Here is a 17,605-nt window from a genome sequence, read left to right on the forward strand (position 1 = left end):
ACCTGCTCCCCTAGGAGGGGCCCGAGGGGTGATTCCCTCACTTGCTCTGGGTTCAGGGCCCAAGGCCCCTGGGGAGACCTTGGGATGGGCCCCAGAGCACCTTCCCTGTGGCTCATGCCGGCAGCACCCCTAACTTCCTGTCCTTTCTGATCCCTGAAATGGACAGTTCAGAGGTATAAATCTAAGGGGCAGCCAAAGCCCAGGACAGGACACTGTTCATTGTTGGCACTAACGACACCAGCTTTCCACCTCACTTCTCTCCAATGTTCTCATCTGTAAGATGGGTGCATGGACACCCAGAGTAACACCTTGCTCCTGGCTGATGTACAAGCAAGGGTCACGAAGTCTGCTATAAAACCAAGATACTGCTCTCAGTCCCGCCTGGCGACCCAGGCTGGCTACTGGAGACCCCTCCCAGTTAGCCAACTGCTGCTTCAGTGCCACGGCCTGGGGTGTGGATGGGTCCAGGGTCCCTCCTTCCACCATTCAGAGCCAAAATGTGGTTAAGTCCAGCGGCCTCTGATTGTACAGGGCTTCTGGAGGTTTCCTGGAGGGACCCTGTCAGAGAGCTTGCCCATCCTGCTCCGGCCGGCCAAGGGCAGGGCAGGCAGCTGTTCTCACTGTCCATGGTCCCAGCTTCGTCTAATAAACATCAGTGGTGCTTCTCCATGACAGTGTGGTGTCCATTATTATCTCCTACTCTTCTGGAAACCCTTTTAAACTGTGCTGAGGAATCATCCCCAATGACAGGATGCCGGCGGCAGACCTGGTCGTGAGGGGAACCAGGAACGCCCACTTTGAGGTCTGGGGGGAATGGGGCTGGGTTCCAAGCACTCCCACAGCTCAGGTGGGCCTCACTTGGGGCTGGGCCCTCAGGGCTCTGGATTCCAAGGTGAGGGAGGATGGCTGCTGCCCCTAGCACCAGAGGTGATGGTGCAGGAGGGGGGCAGTGCAGGACCCCTGGACCCCAGGGTCACCGGGAGGCTCTCAGGCCCACCCCAGGCCTGTGAGAGCAGAGCTCAGCAAGGCCCCTGGAGGAACTGGATGCACTCAGGCCTGAGGCCTCCCCAGCATGATGGTTTAGCTGCACATGAGAGAGAGGACAGAGAGAGAGGAGGAGCTTAGAGCCCCAGGCACACATGCTAAACAAAGCCTTAGCTGAGAAGAGCTGGGGGAGCAGGCCGCTCCTCTGAACCCCACCCTAGCCCTGCTCCCAGGCCAATGTGCTGCCTACCTGATCCTTTCTCGTTTCCATGAGGATGCAGGCATCTTGGACCCATTTCACAGAGAGGGAACCTGAGGCTCCGTCAGTGGTGTACTCACTCCAATGGACACAGCCAGGATTCAAACCTAAGACTCTGACCCCAAGACCCCTAACCACCTGGCCGTGCGGCCTCTGGGCGACTTAACCCTCATATTCCTCTCTGAACCCAAAGGAGACGGATCCCAGAGGCCACTCGGTAAGGGACCCAGGAGTGGCTGGACTATGGTCCTTCCGTAGAGGTGGGATCCATAAGGCACCAACAGGTGAAAGGAGTGTGGGTAGCTGGGGAGGGCTGGCATGGGGAACGGGTGGACAGGTCACAGCCAGGGACCCTGGGAGCCTGGAGAGGATGGGTTTGTGAGCTTGTGAGCCCACCCCAGAGAGGAGGAAGCCCAGGGCAGGAGCTCCCACGGGGAAGCTGCTGGCAAAGGAAACCCAGCAGCACAGCCAGGCTGTCCTCAGGTGACTGCCCTCCTCCCAGGGGTCAAGGCCATGGCCTGGCCCAGGCGTACCTGTGGAGGAGGAGGTCACCTGGGTGTGTCACACATGATCACCCCTACACCATTCACATCTCAGTTATCCCACTTCATTTATTACCAAAATATCACAGAATTCCAGTCATTGTTAACATACAGTGTTGAACACAAACCTGATACCTGCGGAAAGAACTGAATATTTGGACAATTGAGTCGTTTGGAATCAGTCGTAATACCCCAAACCGTATCACTCCGTACTTCAAAAATACTTTTTTTTTTTGAGAGCTTTGGAAACTGAATTAAAATGTCTACACAGCTATGAACAATTGTTTAATAAAACTTTTTCATGTTTCCATTACATGTAAATATATCAATTTGGCATCTCTATAAAAACTCTGAAAATGGTGCAAAAGTTTCATTCTCTTTGAGAAAGCCATTGACAAAAAATATTCACACTTCACTAAAATTTTGAAAAATGGTCTTTCAAAGCTTCGTTATTAATCTGAAATCTTCTGATTTATCAAAATCTAGGTTTGCTTCTTCCTCCTAAAACACTAAAGAACATTTATTCACAAGGCTTAAAAAAAAAAAAAAAAGCAATGGGGAGATGGAAAACCAATAGGGTTTTTTTTTTCCTTTCTGAAAATCATTAAAAAAAAAAAAAAGCTAGTTACATAAAGTATCCTTAAAAGAACACAATGGGATTCATTTATTGTTGACTTGGATAGCAGTGTCAAAACTTTATTGGAGACAAACCCAAGTAAAAACAAAGTTAAAATGAAAAATGGCACCTGAAAAATAAAGTGTTTCATAGAAAACAAGTCAGGAACTTAAAACACGCTAAGATACAAAATGTCTAACCATCTACTGTACAACACGGGAAGCAGGTGGCCAGTTCGCCCCCCTCCTGTCCGGCAAGTCACGGTGAGGAAATCACCTGGCCAATGGGGCCGCCTAACAGCTACCTGCAGTGACTTACATGTTTAAAAAAATTTTTTTTCTTTAAATGACCAAGAAAAAAACCCTGAATGACGTCACTGAGAGATCTGGAGAAGATACAGCCTCTAGAGGGCCGGGGATCCTCGTCTGGGGTCCAGATTCAGATTCTGCCGCTCAGGTCAGCAAGCTCCCGCCGTCCGTGAGCTGACTGCAGGGCCATCTGGACGAGTCAGGGACCCCCTCCGGGGCTCCCTCCTAAGGAGCGGCCCCAGGTCCCAGCAGGGCAGGGAGGTGCTGGGAGGGGAATTGTGCAAAGTGCACAGAGGTCGGAGCAGGCCGACTCCAGTGTGAACAGATGGGTGACATCAACTCAGAGTCCAGGTCCGAGGGCAGACGGGCCAGCCATGTCTTTCCCGCGCCTTTTAGACAAACTGCCCTCATCTGGCCTCTCTGACCAGTGGGGACCCCCGGACTCTCGGCTCCCTATGGTGGCCTGTTCAGGCCTGGATGCAGGGGTTCCAGCGCTAGTGCCAAGGGAAGACTCACAGGTTAAGGCGGATACCCTTGGCGAGGGAGACCTCCTTCCAGAAGGAGGCAGAGCTGGCCGGGCACTGCCTGCTCCCAGCCAGAGGCGGCCCTTGTCCAACGTCCATGCGAGATGGAGGTGTGGCGGGAACCACAGTGACTCTAGGCATGGCCAGCCCAGAGGCCACAGCTTGGCAAGTTACAAGGAAAAGCTCAACTAGGGCACTAGGGTGAGCCCCGGGGGTGGAATGGGTAATTCAGCCAGAGTCAGGCTTGTGAATTCACAGCTGCTTAGGGTCTTACGGCCAGGAGGTCACACAGATCAAGAGAATTCAGTCAAAGCCTCTCGTGTTGATCAAGCCAAGTTTCTGATGATCAATATTACTGACTCTTCAGGCTTTTGTATCAAAATTCCCAAATTAAAGGAGAGAGTTCATTTTGCTAAGCAGAAATATGATGAAACTACATAAAGCATTTAAAAAGAAATAATTCCTTTTGGGTTGTGACTTTTTTTTTTTTTTTTTTTTTTTTTTAAGGGATATTCCCTTTTGCAGACAGGCCTGGGCAGGAGTGAGGAACCTGCAGTGTAGAGCCAGCAGTGACCACTCGGTGCGGGAGTGACACCGCACTAGCTATTTTTTCCCACAGGCTTGCAAATGGAAACCCCTCAAGGGGTACCCTGGGCTGCTCAAACAGTGGAGATTACGTGTGTGGTGAGAACTCTGCCCCTAGTCACCGGGCCCAGCAGCAGATGGTGAAAAGGTTCAGAGAGAACCGAGGGGCAGGCTGTGAGCCCGCCATCCTTTCTGAGTTTAATGTTAAGCACAGCCTGCCTGGCAGGGTGGGGTGGGCGGGAACGAGCCGGGAGGGGAGACTCAGCATGCAGAACCCCACCTGCACTCAGAGGATGTGGCTCAAGGAATCTGGAAGGCCTACTCTTCCAGGAAGGCATTCTGGTCCCACGGAGGGAGGCGCTCTGGGGTGACAGAGCAGGGACCCTCTTGGTGTCGAATCCAGGCAAACAGGGCCTTGATTCGGGTTCTAGAAGACAGGGCTCTGGAGCTTCTGCTGGGGGAAATGGTGACTTTGACGGGACCAGGCCTGAGTCCACGTGCCAACTCCTTCAACATAAGGAAGATGCAGAAAGCCCCTTAGTGAAGGGTCAGGTAAAAGGGGCAGGAGATGGGCAGTACTGTCCAGGGGCTTTCCCAAACACTGACCTGCTCTGGAGACGGCTGTGCCTCTTCACTTTTTCACTTAAATAAATAAATATATACATAAATAAATAAATAAATAAAGGAATAAATAATAGCTAGACAAATAAATAAATAACACCATAATCCCATGATACTGAGAACTAAAAAGCAGGGAGCAGGCATGTTAAGATGCCATGTCCCGTTGGAGGACCTGGGTTTGATTCCTGGCTCCAGCTTCCTGCTAGTGCAAACCTTGGGAGGCAGCAGTGATGGCTCAGGCGGCTGGGTTCCTGCCACCCGTGTGGGAGACCTGGATTGCGTTCCTGCCTCCTGGCTTCTGCTCCCCAGCAGAGCATTTGGGGAATGAACCAGTGGATGGGAACTCTCTCTCTCCTCTCTCTGCCTCTCAAAAAGAAAAAAAAAAAGACAAAAACAAAAAAAACCCACAAAGGACTATGGAATATGTTCCTATCATGACATGTTTGAGCCTCATGTCAAAGTTAAAACTGCTGGTACTAAGCTATCTGGTTTTGACCCTCTCTGTGTAGTAGTTATTTGTAAAATCAGATCACATCTTTGAAGAGCTACAGGAGATCTGGCCCTGCCTACTTGGGGGCCCTCTCTTCGCCTCTCCACCTCTCCCTACCGGCTCCTGGACTTCAAGCCACCAGCCTGTGACACACGTTCCTACGTCACAGATTCAGATATGCTTTCTTCTTGAAGTTTTGGTTTCTTAAGCTCTCATGTGTCCTCCCTGAAGGCTGGGCCGATTGTACCTTCCCTAGCCAAAAAGAAAGAAAAGGTAAAATAAAAAACAAAACAAAATTCGAGCAAAACAAAATCAAATTTAATGGTCTTAAATGCAAAAGTAAAAACAAACAAAAAACACAAAAAAGCAAAAGAAAATTAACAGAACAGAACAACCCAAAATGTCAAGGCAGTTATGAAGAGAACTTGGAGGGTTAATCTTTTTAAATCTACAAATCAAAGGTTTTTGTTAATAGATAGCTGGCAAGAAGTAAGTACTTTTCTGCTGAGTGTTCATACGAAAGCAAAATTCCAAAACAAAACCCGACTAAAATAGAAACAAGTCTAGCGCTCACAAGAAGGGATGCGAGAGATACAATGCTCAAATGTTTATGTGTTATTAAAAAATAGAGCTATCTTATGCATTCAAGCTATGTTAAATGCTCTTGGAAACCGGAGAGCTCATCGTGAACGACAGTTTGCAGTGGGGGCACCGTGCATGCGATGTGTGGGCACAAGCTCGGGGTCGGGGCACCGACACACCCGCAGGCGTGCGGGGCTGACAGCTGACTCTACAATACACTGGAGTTTCCCTGAAACTCTTTGGTCCGTTCCCATGGGTGCCCGGGCTTAGAAAACACCTATGTGTCCTTCTCTGGAGGGTCCTGCCTGGCCCGGCGTGTGGCCCCCTCCCCGGTGGCAGCCCACCTCCAACGGGCCCCGCTGCCACTCCCAGGACCACTCAGCAGAGCCCAGGACTGAGCGAGCGGGAGGTGGCTGTGGGACCCGCTTCGGAAAGCAGCTTCCTGTCAACCAAAGCATCAATCGCTTAGAATGCGGACGCGGTTGGGAAGACACACCCTCCACGTCTGTCTAACATCTCTAGATTGAGAACTAAAACTAAAAGATCATCCTTTTCTTATCCAGTTTGTGAAGACAGCGAGTGAGACGCGTGTTAGACAGTCAGAGGTTAGAGCATGCTTCGGCTTCTCCACCATCCGGAGGGACTGGTTAGTCAATGCAGTCTACTTAGGTTTCTGTTTAATATATATTTTAAAGGAAATAACTTAAGAAACTTAAAATTGGTCTAACATTGTGGGATTTCAAACATTTGAACATGTCGGTGGCATCCCAGAGTATAAAAACCTTTCCACTTCTCATTTAGACTAAGACAAACACTTGTGAAAATTGGCGCAAAATGAGTTGTACACTAACAAAAAAGTTTCAACTTCTTCACTCTTAATTATCTATTCCGTACAAAAAAAAAGCATGAGCGAGTTATTTGTGGGACTTGTTGGTTTTGAAGGAAACCTGTAAGATTTTGTCCCCCAGGCGGTAGCCATTCAGGCTGGCTATGGCCATTGCGGCTTCTTCATAGTTTGTCATGGTCACAAAGCCAAACCCTTTGCACTTGTTGGTGTTGAAATCTCGAATCACTTTCACATTGGTGACGGCACCAAAGGGGCCAAACATCTGCCAGAGGATCCCCTCGTCGGCGTCCTGCCCGAGGTTGTAGATGAAGATGCACCAGCCTGAAGACGCGTTTCCTGGGACATTGACACCAGAAAGCCCACTCATGTGATCTACACCCATAGGGGAGAACCTAGCAAACAGAGAGCACAGTGTTCAGGTCAAGGTCAGTGCAGGCCAAAACACAGGGAGCTGAGGGAGGGGGGATGCGGTGGGGTTGGGGTGGGGGCAGGACACTCACAGGGTCAGACCACCACTTTGCTTTTTAAACCCAGAGGAATTCAGTTCAGCAGAAGAGGAGCAGGGGTGGGACCCACGCTCTGTGGGAAAGGACACCGGCTGCCCACCCACTGTGTGTGTGGGGGGGAGTCTTGTCTAGCCGTCAGCCCCGCAGCTTCCTGCGCTGTAAGTGGCGGATGCTCCTGATCATTCTCTCCACCCACAAAAAGCACTCAGGGTGCCGTGCTGGCTCCGGACTCCCGTACAGGGAGTGTGTGAACACACGTGTGCATGGGGGGACAGTGGCGGAGGTCTACCTCCCTCTCCTCATGACTCCCTGCCCTGGTTAGAGTCCAGTGGTGTCTGGGGAGCACACAACCCTGCAGGGGCCACTGCAGGCTATAAGGAAAATGTCTTCCCACAGTTCCTGGCACCTATGGCTGGCTGAAGACACCTCCCAAGGGCCAGGGCCAAATTGAGGGCTGTGAAGTCGAGACAGGGCAGGGCCCCGGAGGGACACCAGCCACGGCAAGATCATCAAACACATGGGATCCTTTCCCAGGGACACTTTCACCCACATGAAAAGTGAGCCTTCTGAGAACACACGGATGTTGTAATAAGGAAGAAGGCAGACCCTAAAACTGAGTGAAGCTGTGTGGCCTCGAAGACTTTTCACAAACTAAAAAAAGGAGCAGCCTGACGGTCAGCTTAAGAATACTTGCCCTGCTGACACCTGTGGGGCTGCACAAGGCAACAGTAAACAAAAGAAAACTGGGCTTTGAGCTCCGGGACCCGTGAGCCTAAGCAAGACTCCTGTGATGGGGGTGGGTGGCTGGCTTGTAGTGCCATGAAACAGACCCACTCTCAACAGACACCCAGGGAGCCAGCACTGTGGCGTCACTGGCTAAGCCTCTGCCTGCAACGCCAGCATCCCATGAGCGCAGGTTTGCGTCCTGAGTGCTCTGCTTAAGAACCGGCTCCCTGCTAATAGCCTGAGAAAAAGCAGCGGAAGATGGCCCAAGTGCTTGGGGCCCTGCACCCATGTGGGTTGGCTTTGGATTGGCCTAGCTCCAGGTGGTGTGGTCATTTGGGGAGTGAGCCAGCAGACAAATGACCTTTCTGTCTCTCCCTCCCTCTACCTGTAACTCTGCCTCCCAAATAAATAAATCTTTTTTCTTTTAAGATTTATTTTATTTATTTGAAAGAGAGTTACATAGAGGCCTTCCATCTGCTGGTTCACTCCCCAGATGGCTGCATCGGCTGGAGCTGCACCGATCTGAAACCAGGAGCCAGGAGCTTCTTTTGGGTCTCCCACATGGGTGCAGGGGCCCAAGGACTTGGGACATCTTCTACTGCTTTCCCAGGCCACAGCAGAGAGCTGGGTCGGAAGAGGAGCAGCTGGGACTAGAACCAGCGCCCATAAGGGATGCTGGCGCTTCAGGCCAGGGCTTTAACCTGCTGTGCCACAGTGCTGGCTCCCCAAATAAATAAATCTTAAAGACACCCAGACTGCAGCTCAGAGTCCAAGGGTGATTTCTGATGCAGGTATGGAGGTGAAGAGTCACAACACAGTTCTGCAGTGATTTCAAAATCACAAGGATGAGGTTAAGGGCTCCAACAGGACATCCGAGTTGAACGACGACTCAGATGGCCACCTGGGATGACGGTGAGACCCCAGTGCCTGTTCACACGGGGCCGCAGAGGACACCCCGGCATCCTCGGGACACTAAGCCCAGCCAGTTTTTAACGACACCTAGAAAAGGTGCCGAACTCATGGACCCAAGTTTTGAGCATCACCTATTTTATTACACAGCTATCGCAATCAGCCCTCCTCTCATTCTGGCCAGTGGCTCTTCCTGCTGCTCCCAAGAGCTGGTTCAGAGCTGACAGCAGCAATGACCCCTTCTCTGACAGTACATAAGGAGATAGGATCCCTCCCTGCTTTGGGAGCTTTTCTAGGAGGACGGGACCTGATGGCCCATTCCACTCCTCTGGGCCTTTCTTCCTTCCCTCATCTTGTCCAGGGATCCCCTGCCACACCTCTATCACTCTGCTACGCCACCAGCTGGCTTCTCCGGGCCCCTGACCGCGGTCAAAGTCCCTCTGCTCCTCCTGCTTTCCTGGTTACTGAGTAACTCACCACCTGCTGCTGCCCACAACCCATCCCATCAGGAGCAGCACTGCTGACCATCTCAATTCTGTGTAAAGCAGCCAGCAGCAGCCCCAGCCTTTGTCTCCACTAGAAAGCCAGGGCAGGTGGGCTGCAGAGTAATGCCCCCCCCCACCCCGGGAACACGCCTCTCCAGACAGCATCTGTGGAGGCGAGCAGGCTCCACCCAGCCTCACTGCACACAAGAGATGGGAAACCTACAAAGTCATGGAGAAAACCCCAATCACACCCGAGAAAAGCCCTCACACCGCTTCTTCAGGTGCTGACAAAGTCAAAAGCAGACACAAAGGCCCCTCAACCAGGTCTTCCTTGTTCCTGCAGCAGTGACAGTCCTAGTGTCAAGTCCAAGTTACTGACTCGGATCTATTCTACCTGACCCGGGAGGCAGGCCCAACTCAGTGCTTCCTCTGGGCTGGGCCCCTGCACCGCACATTTACTACTCAGACCCAAAACGACCCCACAAGGCAGGCGGGGTATGGAGAAGGCCACCGGCTCACACTGCGGCTCCAGCGTCTGGCCTGCATCCCACATCGGCTGAGTTCATTACCCAGCTCCAGCTTCTTACTAATGGGATGTGGTACTTGGTTCCTGGGCCAGGCAAAGCCAGGGGCTCCATTCAGGTCTCTTACATAGGTGCCAGGACCCAAGTACCACATCCCATATGGGAGTGCCTGGTGCAACTGTGGCTGTTGCAGGCATCTGGGCATTAGCAGGAAGCTGGATGGGAAGCAGAGGCCAGACTCAATCCCAGCTATGAGCTATGGGCAAGCGGAGATAAAAGCAGTGGCTTCACCCAGTGTGGCAAGCCTGCCCCTGGAGTGATCTTTCAAACTCACAGCTCCACTTTGATGTTACTGAGAAAGCCATGTTAGCCCCGTATGCTCTCTGCCAGGAGCCAGTGTTATCTTTTTAAATCCAAGGAAAGAGAACAACCCAGGAGAAGTACAGCTGGCCACCTACTTCCAGGGGTTCTGCATCTGCAGACTCAGCCAACTGCGGGTGGATAATATTCAGAGAAAAACCTGCATCTGTGCTAAACACACAGACACCTCTCTTGTTCTAACTCCCCAAACGATACAACCACTGTTTCCACAGCTCTGTGTTGAATTCGGTCTCTAAGTTATCTGGAGAGGGTCTGGCTGCATGAGGGTTCTGTGCAAACATCACACTGCTTTATGGAAGGCACTGTGCATCTGCAGACTCTGGCTTCCACGGGAAGTCCTGGAGCGTGGAGACCTTTCTAACAGCAGGGGCCTGGCGCCCTCAACGCTTCCCACATCGCATTGCGAGGCCACCAGCGCACTGCCCTAGGGACCCACCTGAATCGCTGTGCCTGGTGGTGTACGGGGCCTCCAAACCGTCTGGCAGGTGAGTGGTACAGCTGTGAGAGCAGCGCCACGTTTTTGTTCTGGTTGGGGTTGGCTGCAAACTTCACTGTGATGGGCTCGGAGGAACCTGGGGGTTTATGACCATTGAAACTGGTAATTGCCTCTTCTGCTTCCGACCGTTTGTCAAACCGGATAAACGCAACCCCTCTGGACAAACCTTTTTAACAAACCAACAAAAATGGAGTTAGGGGAAAAAAGGCAAGGAACTTTAAAACTGAAAAGCAAAAGTCAAGTCAGTCTATTATGGTACGAACTGGATGCCTGGTTAAACAAACAAACAAAAACAAACCTAAACATGAAAGCAAATGAACGGGTTAAATTAAAACAAACAAAACTAAATAAACTAATTAAAGTTTCAGACTTTCTCCTGAGTTGAAGCGGTGACTTCACAGTGCCCGTGCCGAGCGGGAGCTTAGCCTCAGAAACCTCAACGAACCCTAACATGAGGCAATTATAACAGGAAGCTGCAGCTGCTGGGCGGGATGGCAGCTGCAGAGCAGTGTCCCTGTGCCACGTACACTTGTAGAGACAGCTCCGTGCTTTTGATGTTGTCCAGTGCTTTTCACAATTAAGATAAAAAAGGCACAATTTCCAGATGAATGAGCAATAAAGTGCACAATGATGATGAATAAAGAAGCAAAGAAATTAAAAACAAAGTTAAGTTTTGTTGGTCCAAGACGTGAAGACTTCTGAAGATAATGTCCGTGGTCTCCTGACCACTAAAATGCATGTCCCCTGGAGGCAAACTCAACATAAACCCATGGCCACATCCTGCCCCACTTTGGGCCTTTGCAGGTCCCAATAAGTGGCAGCCCATTTCCAGCATAGGGCCTCCTGGGAGGTCCATAACCCTGGGGTGCACCTTCCTAGTCTACAATTCTGCACCCTAGGGTGGGGAAGCTGGGCTTTGCAGAGGGAGTCTCAGGGATATCTTCTTGCTGGGCAGAGGTGTGGGTGGAGAGAACACAGGTGCCATGCACCCCTTGGAGGGTTGAGGCTGACCCTGGGGGGCAACAGCGAAGCATCCCAGGACCTAGGGAGACACCACCCTTGCAGAGGCACAGAAGGCTAAGTCCCAGCAAGGGGATAAGGCGAGCAGACTGCAGAAGTGACCGCCCTTAGTGTGGCAGGTAGCTGTGTGTGCAGAGACTGGTGAGAGCCCAACAAAGCCAGTTGGCTGGGGGTGCATCCTCAGAGGTATGGGGGGCTCCAACTTGATGGCTCGGCCTCCTAGGGGCCTGTATGGCATAGAGAACGGGAAGACAAGGGAGTGATAGCACCAGAATGGTCACCTGCTCAGAAACTGGGACCCGTAGTGGGGGTAGGGGGCGTAGGGGGCACTGGTGCTCACTGACCAGTCAACTGTCTTCTCTCTCAACCAGCACTTGAAGGTTAAACGGCGACTTCAGGGGCCCCAGGAGCAGACTAGGAGATTACACCAAGTAAACGGCAGCCTCCACCTACCCCATTTCAGACCAAAGGGTGGAACCAAGGCAGCGATATGAGGCCCCAAGTCTGTGCCAGGCTGCAGGCCTTACCCAGAGCCTCATGAAATTCTGCACCCTGGGCCTGTGGACCACACTCCAGCTCAGCAGAGTCTGGCCATCCATTTCCTCCTCAGCCCCTGCCCAGGTCTACAGCGGGCAGCAGACAGGTCCAGTACATGGCACAACCACCCCAGCTGGGCGGTGGCAAGGAGAGTGGCTGACAGGGCCACCTACCCCAAGGTGCACAGCCTAGGGGGATGCAGGTCAACACATGCACACCTCCAGCCCAGCTGCCACAGGCCACGAGGGCCCAAGGTTCCTAGGGGTCTGCAGCTGCCTGAGGGGTGCTGCGGGTCACCTCAGAGCCATGACTTCCTGTGGCCCAGCTACCCAGCTAAGGGGTCTGTGCAGGAAGAATGCAAACATCAGCTGGGGATGATCCCAGGGCTCTGCTGAGCCCCACAGCAGTCTCTCTTTTTGATGTGCCAGCAAATTCCCACTCCTCCTGGTAACAGCTGAGGAACCCGAGCCTCTGGCCTCATCTGGGAGGGGAAGTCTGGGTCCCAGACCCTAGTCCAAAGGGGCAGACAGGCAGACAGTAGGGCTGGAACACAGCTGGGGCGTGTACATGGGGGGCCTCGGCTGCCCCTGCCTCATGGCTTTACACACAGCCCAGTGCCTAAATCTTGCACTGACAGCCTGGGAGGGACTCACACAGTGGCCAGGACCAGGACCACCAGTGAGAAGTCACAGCATCTGTGCTCCCAAGAGGGGACGTCCTCCCAAACCATGGAGACTGAGGAAGGGGTCCTGGGGGCAGCCAACTGCGCCACTGCAGGGTGATGAGAACTGGGGGTTCAGGATCACAAGCAGCAGCTGTGTCCCATCGGCCTCCACTGATGACTGCAGGGGCCATTTCACCCTGTTCACAGGCAAGGCCAGGGCACATGAGTGCCTAAGGGAAGGCGCTGCAATCTCCCGGTGCTGCCACCATAAAATGTTGGCTTCACTGCACGTCCTCAGCTTCATCCAGCCAAAGCCACTGTCCTTTCACTGTGAGGGTAACGCATGACATTCAAATCCCAACAGTGACCTGTTGGCCCTAGCAAGCCCCGTCCGGGCTTCCTGCCTTACCTGTGGTCTGATCCACAAGGACCCGGGAGTTGATGATGCGTCCAAAGCGGGAGAACATGTCCTCCACATCCTTCTGTGTCATGGTCCGCGGGAGCCCACTGATATACAAGTTGGCATCTTTGATGACCTCGGAGCTCGGGCGAGCATAGGACACCTTGAAGACAAGACCGCTTTCTAGGATTAGGGCAGGTATGTGGTTAAGCTCCAAGGAGGGTGCTCATCCTCTGGTTAGGAAAAGCCAGTGCTGCAGCAAACGATGGAGCACCGAGCGCTTTTTCATGTCAACACTCCCCCCGCATGGCTCACACTGACGGCTCCCCGCCTGCTGGGCAGTGAGCCAAGACACCCCACAGCTTCTCCTCACTCAGTCTTTGAATCCATAGTGAGGGGACATTATTCTTATCACAGGAAGTACAGACATTGAGGGCCCGCAGGTGGCGTCTGGCAGGGCCGAGATGCAAGCCTCGGCTTCTCTTTTCCTACCTCGGCCTTCCATCCTCCGTGATGCTCTGGGAGACAAGCCAGTGCTGGGGACAGGACCCAGTCCCTGCGTGTGAAGAGCTCTCAGTGTGGTGGGCAGGAGAGCTGGCAGCTGCCTGAGTGCACAGGACAGCCCCTGCTGAGAACAGAGAGCTGGCCCTGGCCACGGAGGCCTGGGAGCCCCCGAGGCCAACAGCAAGGAAAGGAGTTCAATGCTTCTGAGGGTCAGGGCTGATGGTGTGCAGACCCCACAGACCAACGCATTCCCAGTGAGAGTGACAGCCAGGAGGCCCTTTTGTCTGCAGGGGGGCCTGGCAGGAGGGAGCAGGATGTGGGGACACCAAGGAGGAGAGGGCAGGGAGCCAACTGCTCTGGAAGGGCTGGGAAAGAAAGGACTGGTGGAAAGAAAGAACGTTCTCTCTGCAGACACAGAGTGATGAGACCAACAGACGAGACTGTAAGACAGCACTGACGAGCTACTGGGTATCTCTGGGTAGGAGTCTGGCTCTGTGCCCCACCCCCACCCCCCACAGGCACACATGCATGCAAAGCACCAGTGATGTTTCAGGGAAGTGACTAGAGACCACCCCTGCCCAGGAAGAAGCATGCAGTCCAGTGGGAGAGACAGGGACTCAAACCAGGAGTACAACAGCACTGAGCCATTACCAGGGCTCATAGAGGTGGCACCAAGGACATGATAGAGAGGCCACGGGGCAACCTTCCCATCAGGGACATGCCATGGATGTTTCCCTGTGCTGCTTCTAGGCCAAGCCACCCCCGTCAGCTTGTGGGGCAGGAACTCTGGAGGCACCTGGTCACTCCACACTTTGGGTCAGGGCTAGTGCACGCACAGAACTGTCCTGAGAAAGGGGAATCCTGAATTTGTAGCCCACTAGTAAGAAGTGCAGATAGCCCTGGGACTCCCACAGTGCACCTGTATCTGAGGTGAGGGCAGTCTTGTTGGGGGACGCACTAACTCTTCATGGCTGATGTCAGAACAGAACTGCAGGACAACAGCGGTGTCATACTAACCATGAAGACAGTTCTGGGAAAAGGACGGACATAAGCCCTGGTGGCCTTTATCATGCCATTTGTCACCTATCACCAAAGACCTGGCAGGGGAAAGAGGGACCAGTTGAAGTCTCTCCACCTCCAAGAATCTGGCCCAGCACTTGGCTCAGTAAAGATTTGCTGATGATGGACAAAGGATCCCAGGTCACCTCGGAGGGAAGCTTGGAAGTAGCAGGGCCCAGGTGGCCTCAGGGCAGACGTGGGAGGAACCAAGACGGGGGCCCTCACGTGTACAGGCACTGGCCTGCTTCTTCAGAACTAGGACAGTGGTGGAAGCGCTGAGAACCAGATTCCACTGACTAAAGGCAGGGCTGCCAGCAGACAGCAGGCTCCCATGCACAAGGACAGGGCGACAGGAGGGGGAAGCCATGGTCACTGGCTCCAGCCTCTGGGAGAGATGTTCCAGAACTTCTCCATCATCAGTCTCAAAGAAGGAAGTAGAGCCAGCCCTGCATCTCAGCAACAAGATCTGCAGAGCACTTGCTGTGTGAGTGAGAGGCAAGTTCCCTAGACAGGCAGCCTCTCTGGGCCAAGGACAAACAATCGGGGCTGAGGAAAGACACCAAAGCCCCCATGAGGGTGGAAGTGGCGACCATGCAGCTGCCTGTCCCAGCCTGCACTGTGGGGGCCTCTGGGCACTCCTGCCCTAGTTGTTCCTGGCACGAGGCTAGGCTGGCCAAGTCCCCCTGCAACTGAGGTTCTGCCGGTTCCAAGGAGGGTGTGGCACTGTGAAAACCTACATCATGGGACAGTTTCAGAGCTGCCACAGAAGTCACTCTCTAGGCTGATCAGCTGCGGCCACACTCACTCCCCTGGTGGGCTGGTAAGGGCATGGGTATCCGGGCCCATGCCACAGTGGGCTCAGGAGGTTAAAGTGCAGCACCAGGCACCTGTATTTACAACTCCCTGGTGGCACTGGTGCTCAGAGCCCAAGAAGCACAGCCCTGGTGCCAGTTCTGAAGGTCTCTTCCTGGGTGCCCCAGTGAATCAGAAGGGGCTGGCAGAGCCAAAAGCTCACATGAGGGTGTTTCTCAAAGTGATGGTTCTGGCAGGTGTACACCACCAGGTCTATGGTCACCCAGCAAGGGCACCCCGAGGGCTGGTGGCAGGCACTGCCTGGCTGCCACAGGAAGCCAGGTCACAGGGCTCAGTGCCCAGGACTGAAAAGAGATGAGGGAGCAAGAATCAGGAGAAATGTAGGGCTACCTGGGGACAAGAGGCCGGGGGAGGGGGTGCACACTGATGGAGAACTGCAATCCAAATGAGGGAGGGGCCGAGGAAGCCGGTTCAGAAGGACAAGGAGGCACAGGAAGCCTGTCTGTGTGGCCTGAGCATCTGCTGACTTGTCCCAGGAGGCCACCTGTCACTGCAGAGCCTCCCCCACAACTGCCTCTGTGGCAGGCAGCTGTCCTATTTCTTGTTTACTGTCTGCAACCCCCACCCCCACCCCAGCCCCATGAGGGCACTGAATCTGTCAGGGTCACCATGGAGCACACAGTAGGTGCTCAGGAAACATGTGCACAGCAGCTGTTGAACAAACTGATGAGAAAAGGGTCATGACTGGCCCTGGTAAAGCAGGGTGATGGGGATGGTGCAACTGCTGTGTAAACCAAGAGCCCGCAACAGGGGGTACAGCCAACCAGGCTGTTCCCAGAGCACAAGAGACAGAAGAGGGAGTCAAGATGCCCTGGACTGGGTGTGGCAACTGACCTTGTGCAAGTTCCTGCCATGGGACCCCCTTCCCGGTGAACAGAGGTGGCTGTGAGCCACTCGTATAACGTCTGGGACAGATGTATCTGCCAGGGACCCCAGATGCCTAAAAGCATCAAGGCCCTTGGCATGAAGACTCCAGGCAAGGAACAGGTGGGGTGGGAGCAAACCTCTTTACCTTGATGGTCTTGGACTGCAGCCTCAGACCATTCAGCGTGTTGATGGCTTTCTCCGCATCCTTCGCAGTGACATAGTTCACAAAGCCATAGCCCAAGCTGTGTCCTGCGTGGGAATAGGGAGACGTTAGTAATCAGCCTGCCAGTGGACAGGCAGAGGATGCACACGACTCTCTGACAGCAGCAAATGGCTGGGTCGGAGGTGAGGGAAATGGACTAAGGCGTCAGGAACAGAGGCCTCTGCGGAATGGGATTGTAAACTTTCTGCAATTAACAAAAAGTATTTCTATAATTTAAAAGAAAACACAGAGTACTGTCTCCCGTGGAGTCCAGACCAGGGTTTCCACAGGTGCTGCCACTGTGAGACCAGGTAGGCAGAGCACAACGGATGCCCAGGTGTCAGGTGTCCCCACTGTTTGTGTTGCCTCCTGGCTCAGAGTGGGAAGCTTGTTGGGCTGTGGCCCCACCTCATGCTGGCTCTGTTTCCTTTCTGCCACCTGAGGCACCTAGGACGGCAAGAAGTCCAAGGGGCAGCCAGAACTGAGAACACCCCTGACCCTGCCTGGCGGCCTGCCCACGTGCCCAGGCCTTTCCCAAGCCAGCATTTTCTGCCCTAACAACATCACCCTCTCAAGTTCTGTGGAGTCATAAGTGACATGAAAACCTGACTTCTGGGGCTGGCGCTGTGGCGTAGCAGGTAAAGCCGCTGCCTGCAGTGCTGGCATCTCATATGTGCACTGGTTTGAGTCCTGGCTGCTCCACTTCCCATCCAGCTCTCTGCTGTGGCCTGGGAAAGCAGTAGAAGATGGTTCAAGTCCTTGGGCCCCTGCACCCACGTGGGAGACTTGGAGGAAGATCCAAGCTCCTGGCTTCGGAGTGGCACAGCTCCAACCATTGCAGCCAACTGGGGAGTGAACCAGTGGATGGAAGACCTCCCTCTCTCTGCCTCTCCGCTCTCTGTGTAGCTCTTTCAAATAAAATAAATAAATAACAATAAAAAGAAAACCTGACTTCTTTGTCATCAAAGAAAACCAGGGTTACAGATGGGGTATCAGCAACCACGGAGATGTGACTGCCAGGTGAGGGTGAGAGTCAGGACGGAGCCTCATGGAATGCCATCATCAACCTGCCACTCAAGAAGCAGGAGGCAGCC

At 53.4% G+C, this 17,605-nt stretch overlaps 1 protein-coding gene across 5 annotated transcripts in view; it reads right to left on the reverse strand.

Annotated features, from left to right (window-relative positions):
- Positions 1–5,225: 5,225 nt before the first annotated feature.
- Positions 5,226–17,605, reverse strand: part of ELAVL1 (ELAV like RNA binding protein 1) — a 37,900-nt gene continuing 25,520 nt past the window's right edge. For 4 of the 5 annotated variants that reach the window (XM_051835489.2, XM_051835490.2, XM_051835488.2 and 1 more), the window contains 4 exons: positions 16,455–16,558; positions 13,016–13,169; positions 10,326–10,551; positions 5,226–6,750 (listed from right to left, as the gene is read on the reverse strand). In XM_051835489.2, the coding sequence (XP_051691449.1) occupies positions 6,426–6,750; positions 10,326–10,551; positions 13,016–13,169; positions 16,455–16,558 (809 nt within the window). In that variant the 3' untranslated portion in view covers positions 5,226–6,425. 5 annotated transcript variants of the gene reach the window in all.

The sequence above is a fragment of the Oryctolagus cuniculus genome, assembly GCF_964237555.1.
Source record: "Oryctolagus cuniculus chromosome 16 unlocalized genomic scaffold, mOryCun1.1 SUPER_16_unloc_1, whole genome shotgun sequence".
Classification (NCBI taxonomy): domain Eukaryota; kingdom Metazoa; phylum Chordata; class Mammalia; order Lagomorpha; family Leporidae; genus Oryctolagus; species Oryctolagus cuniculus.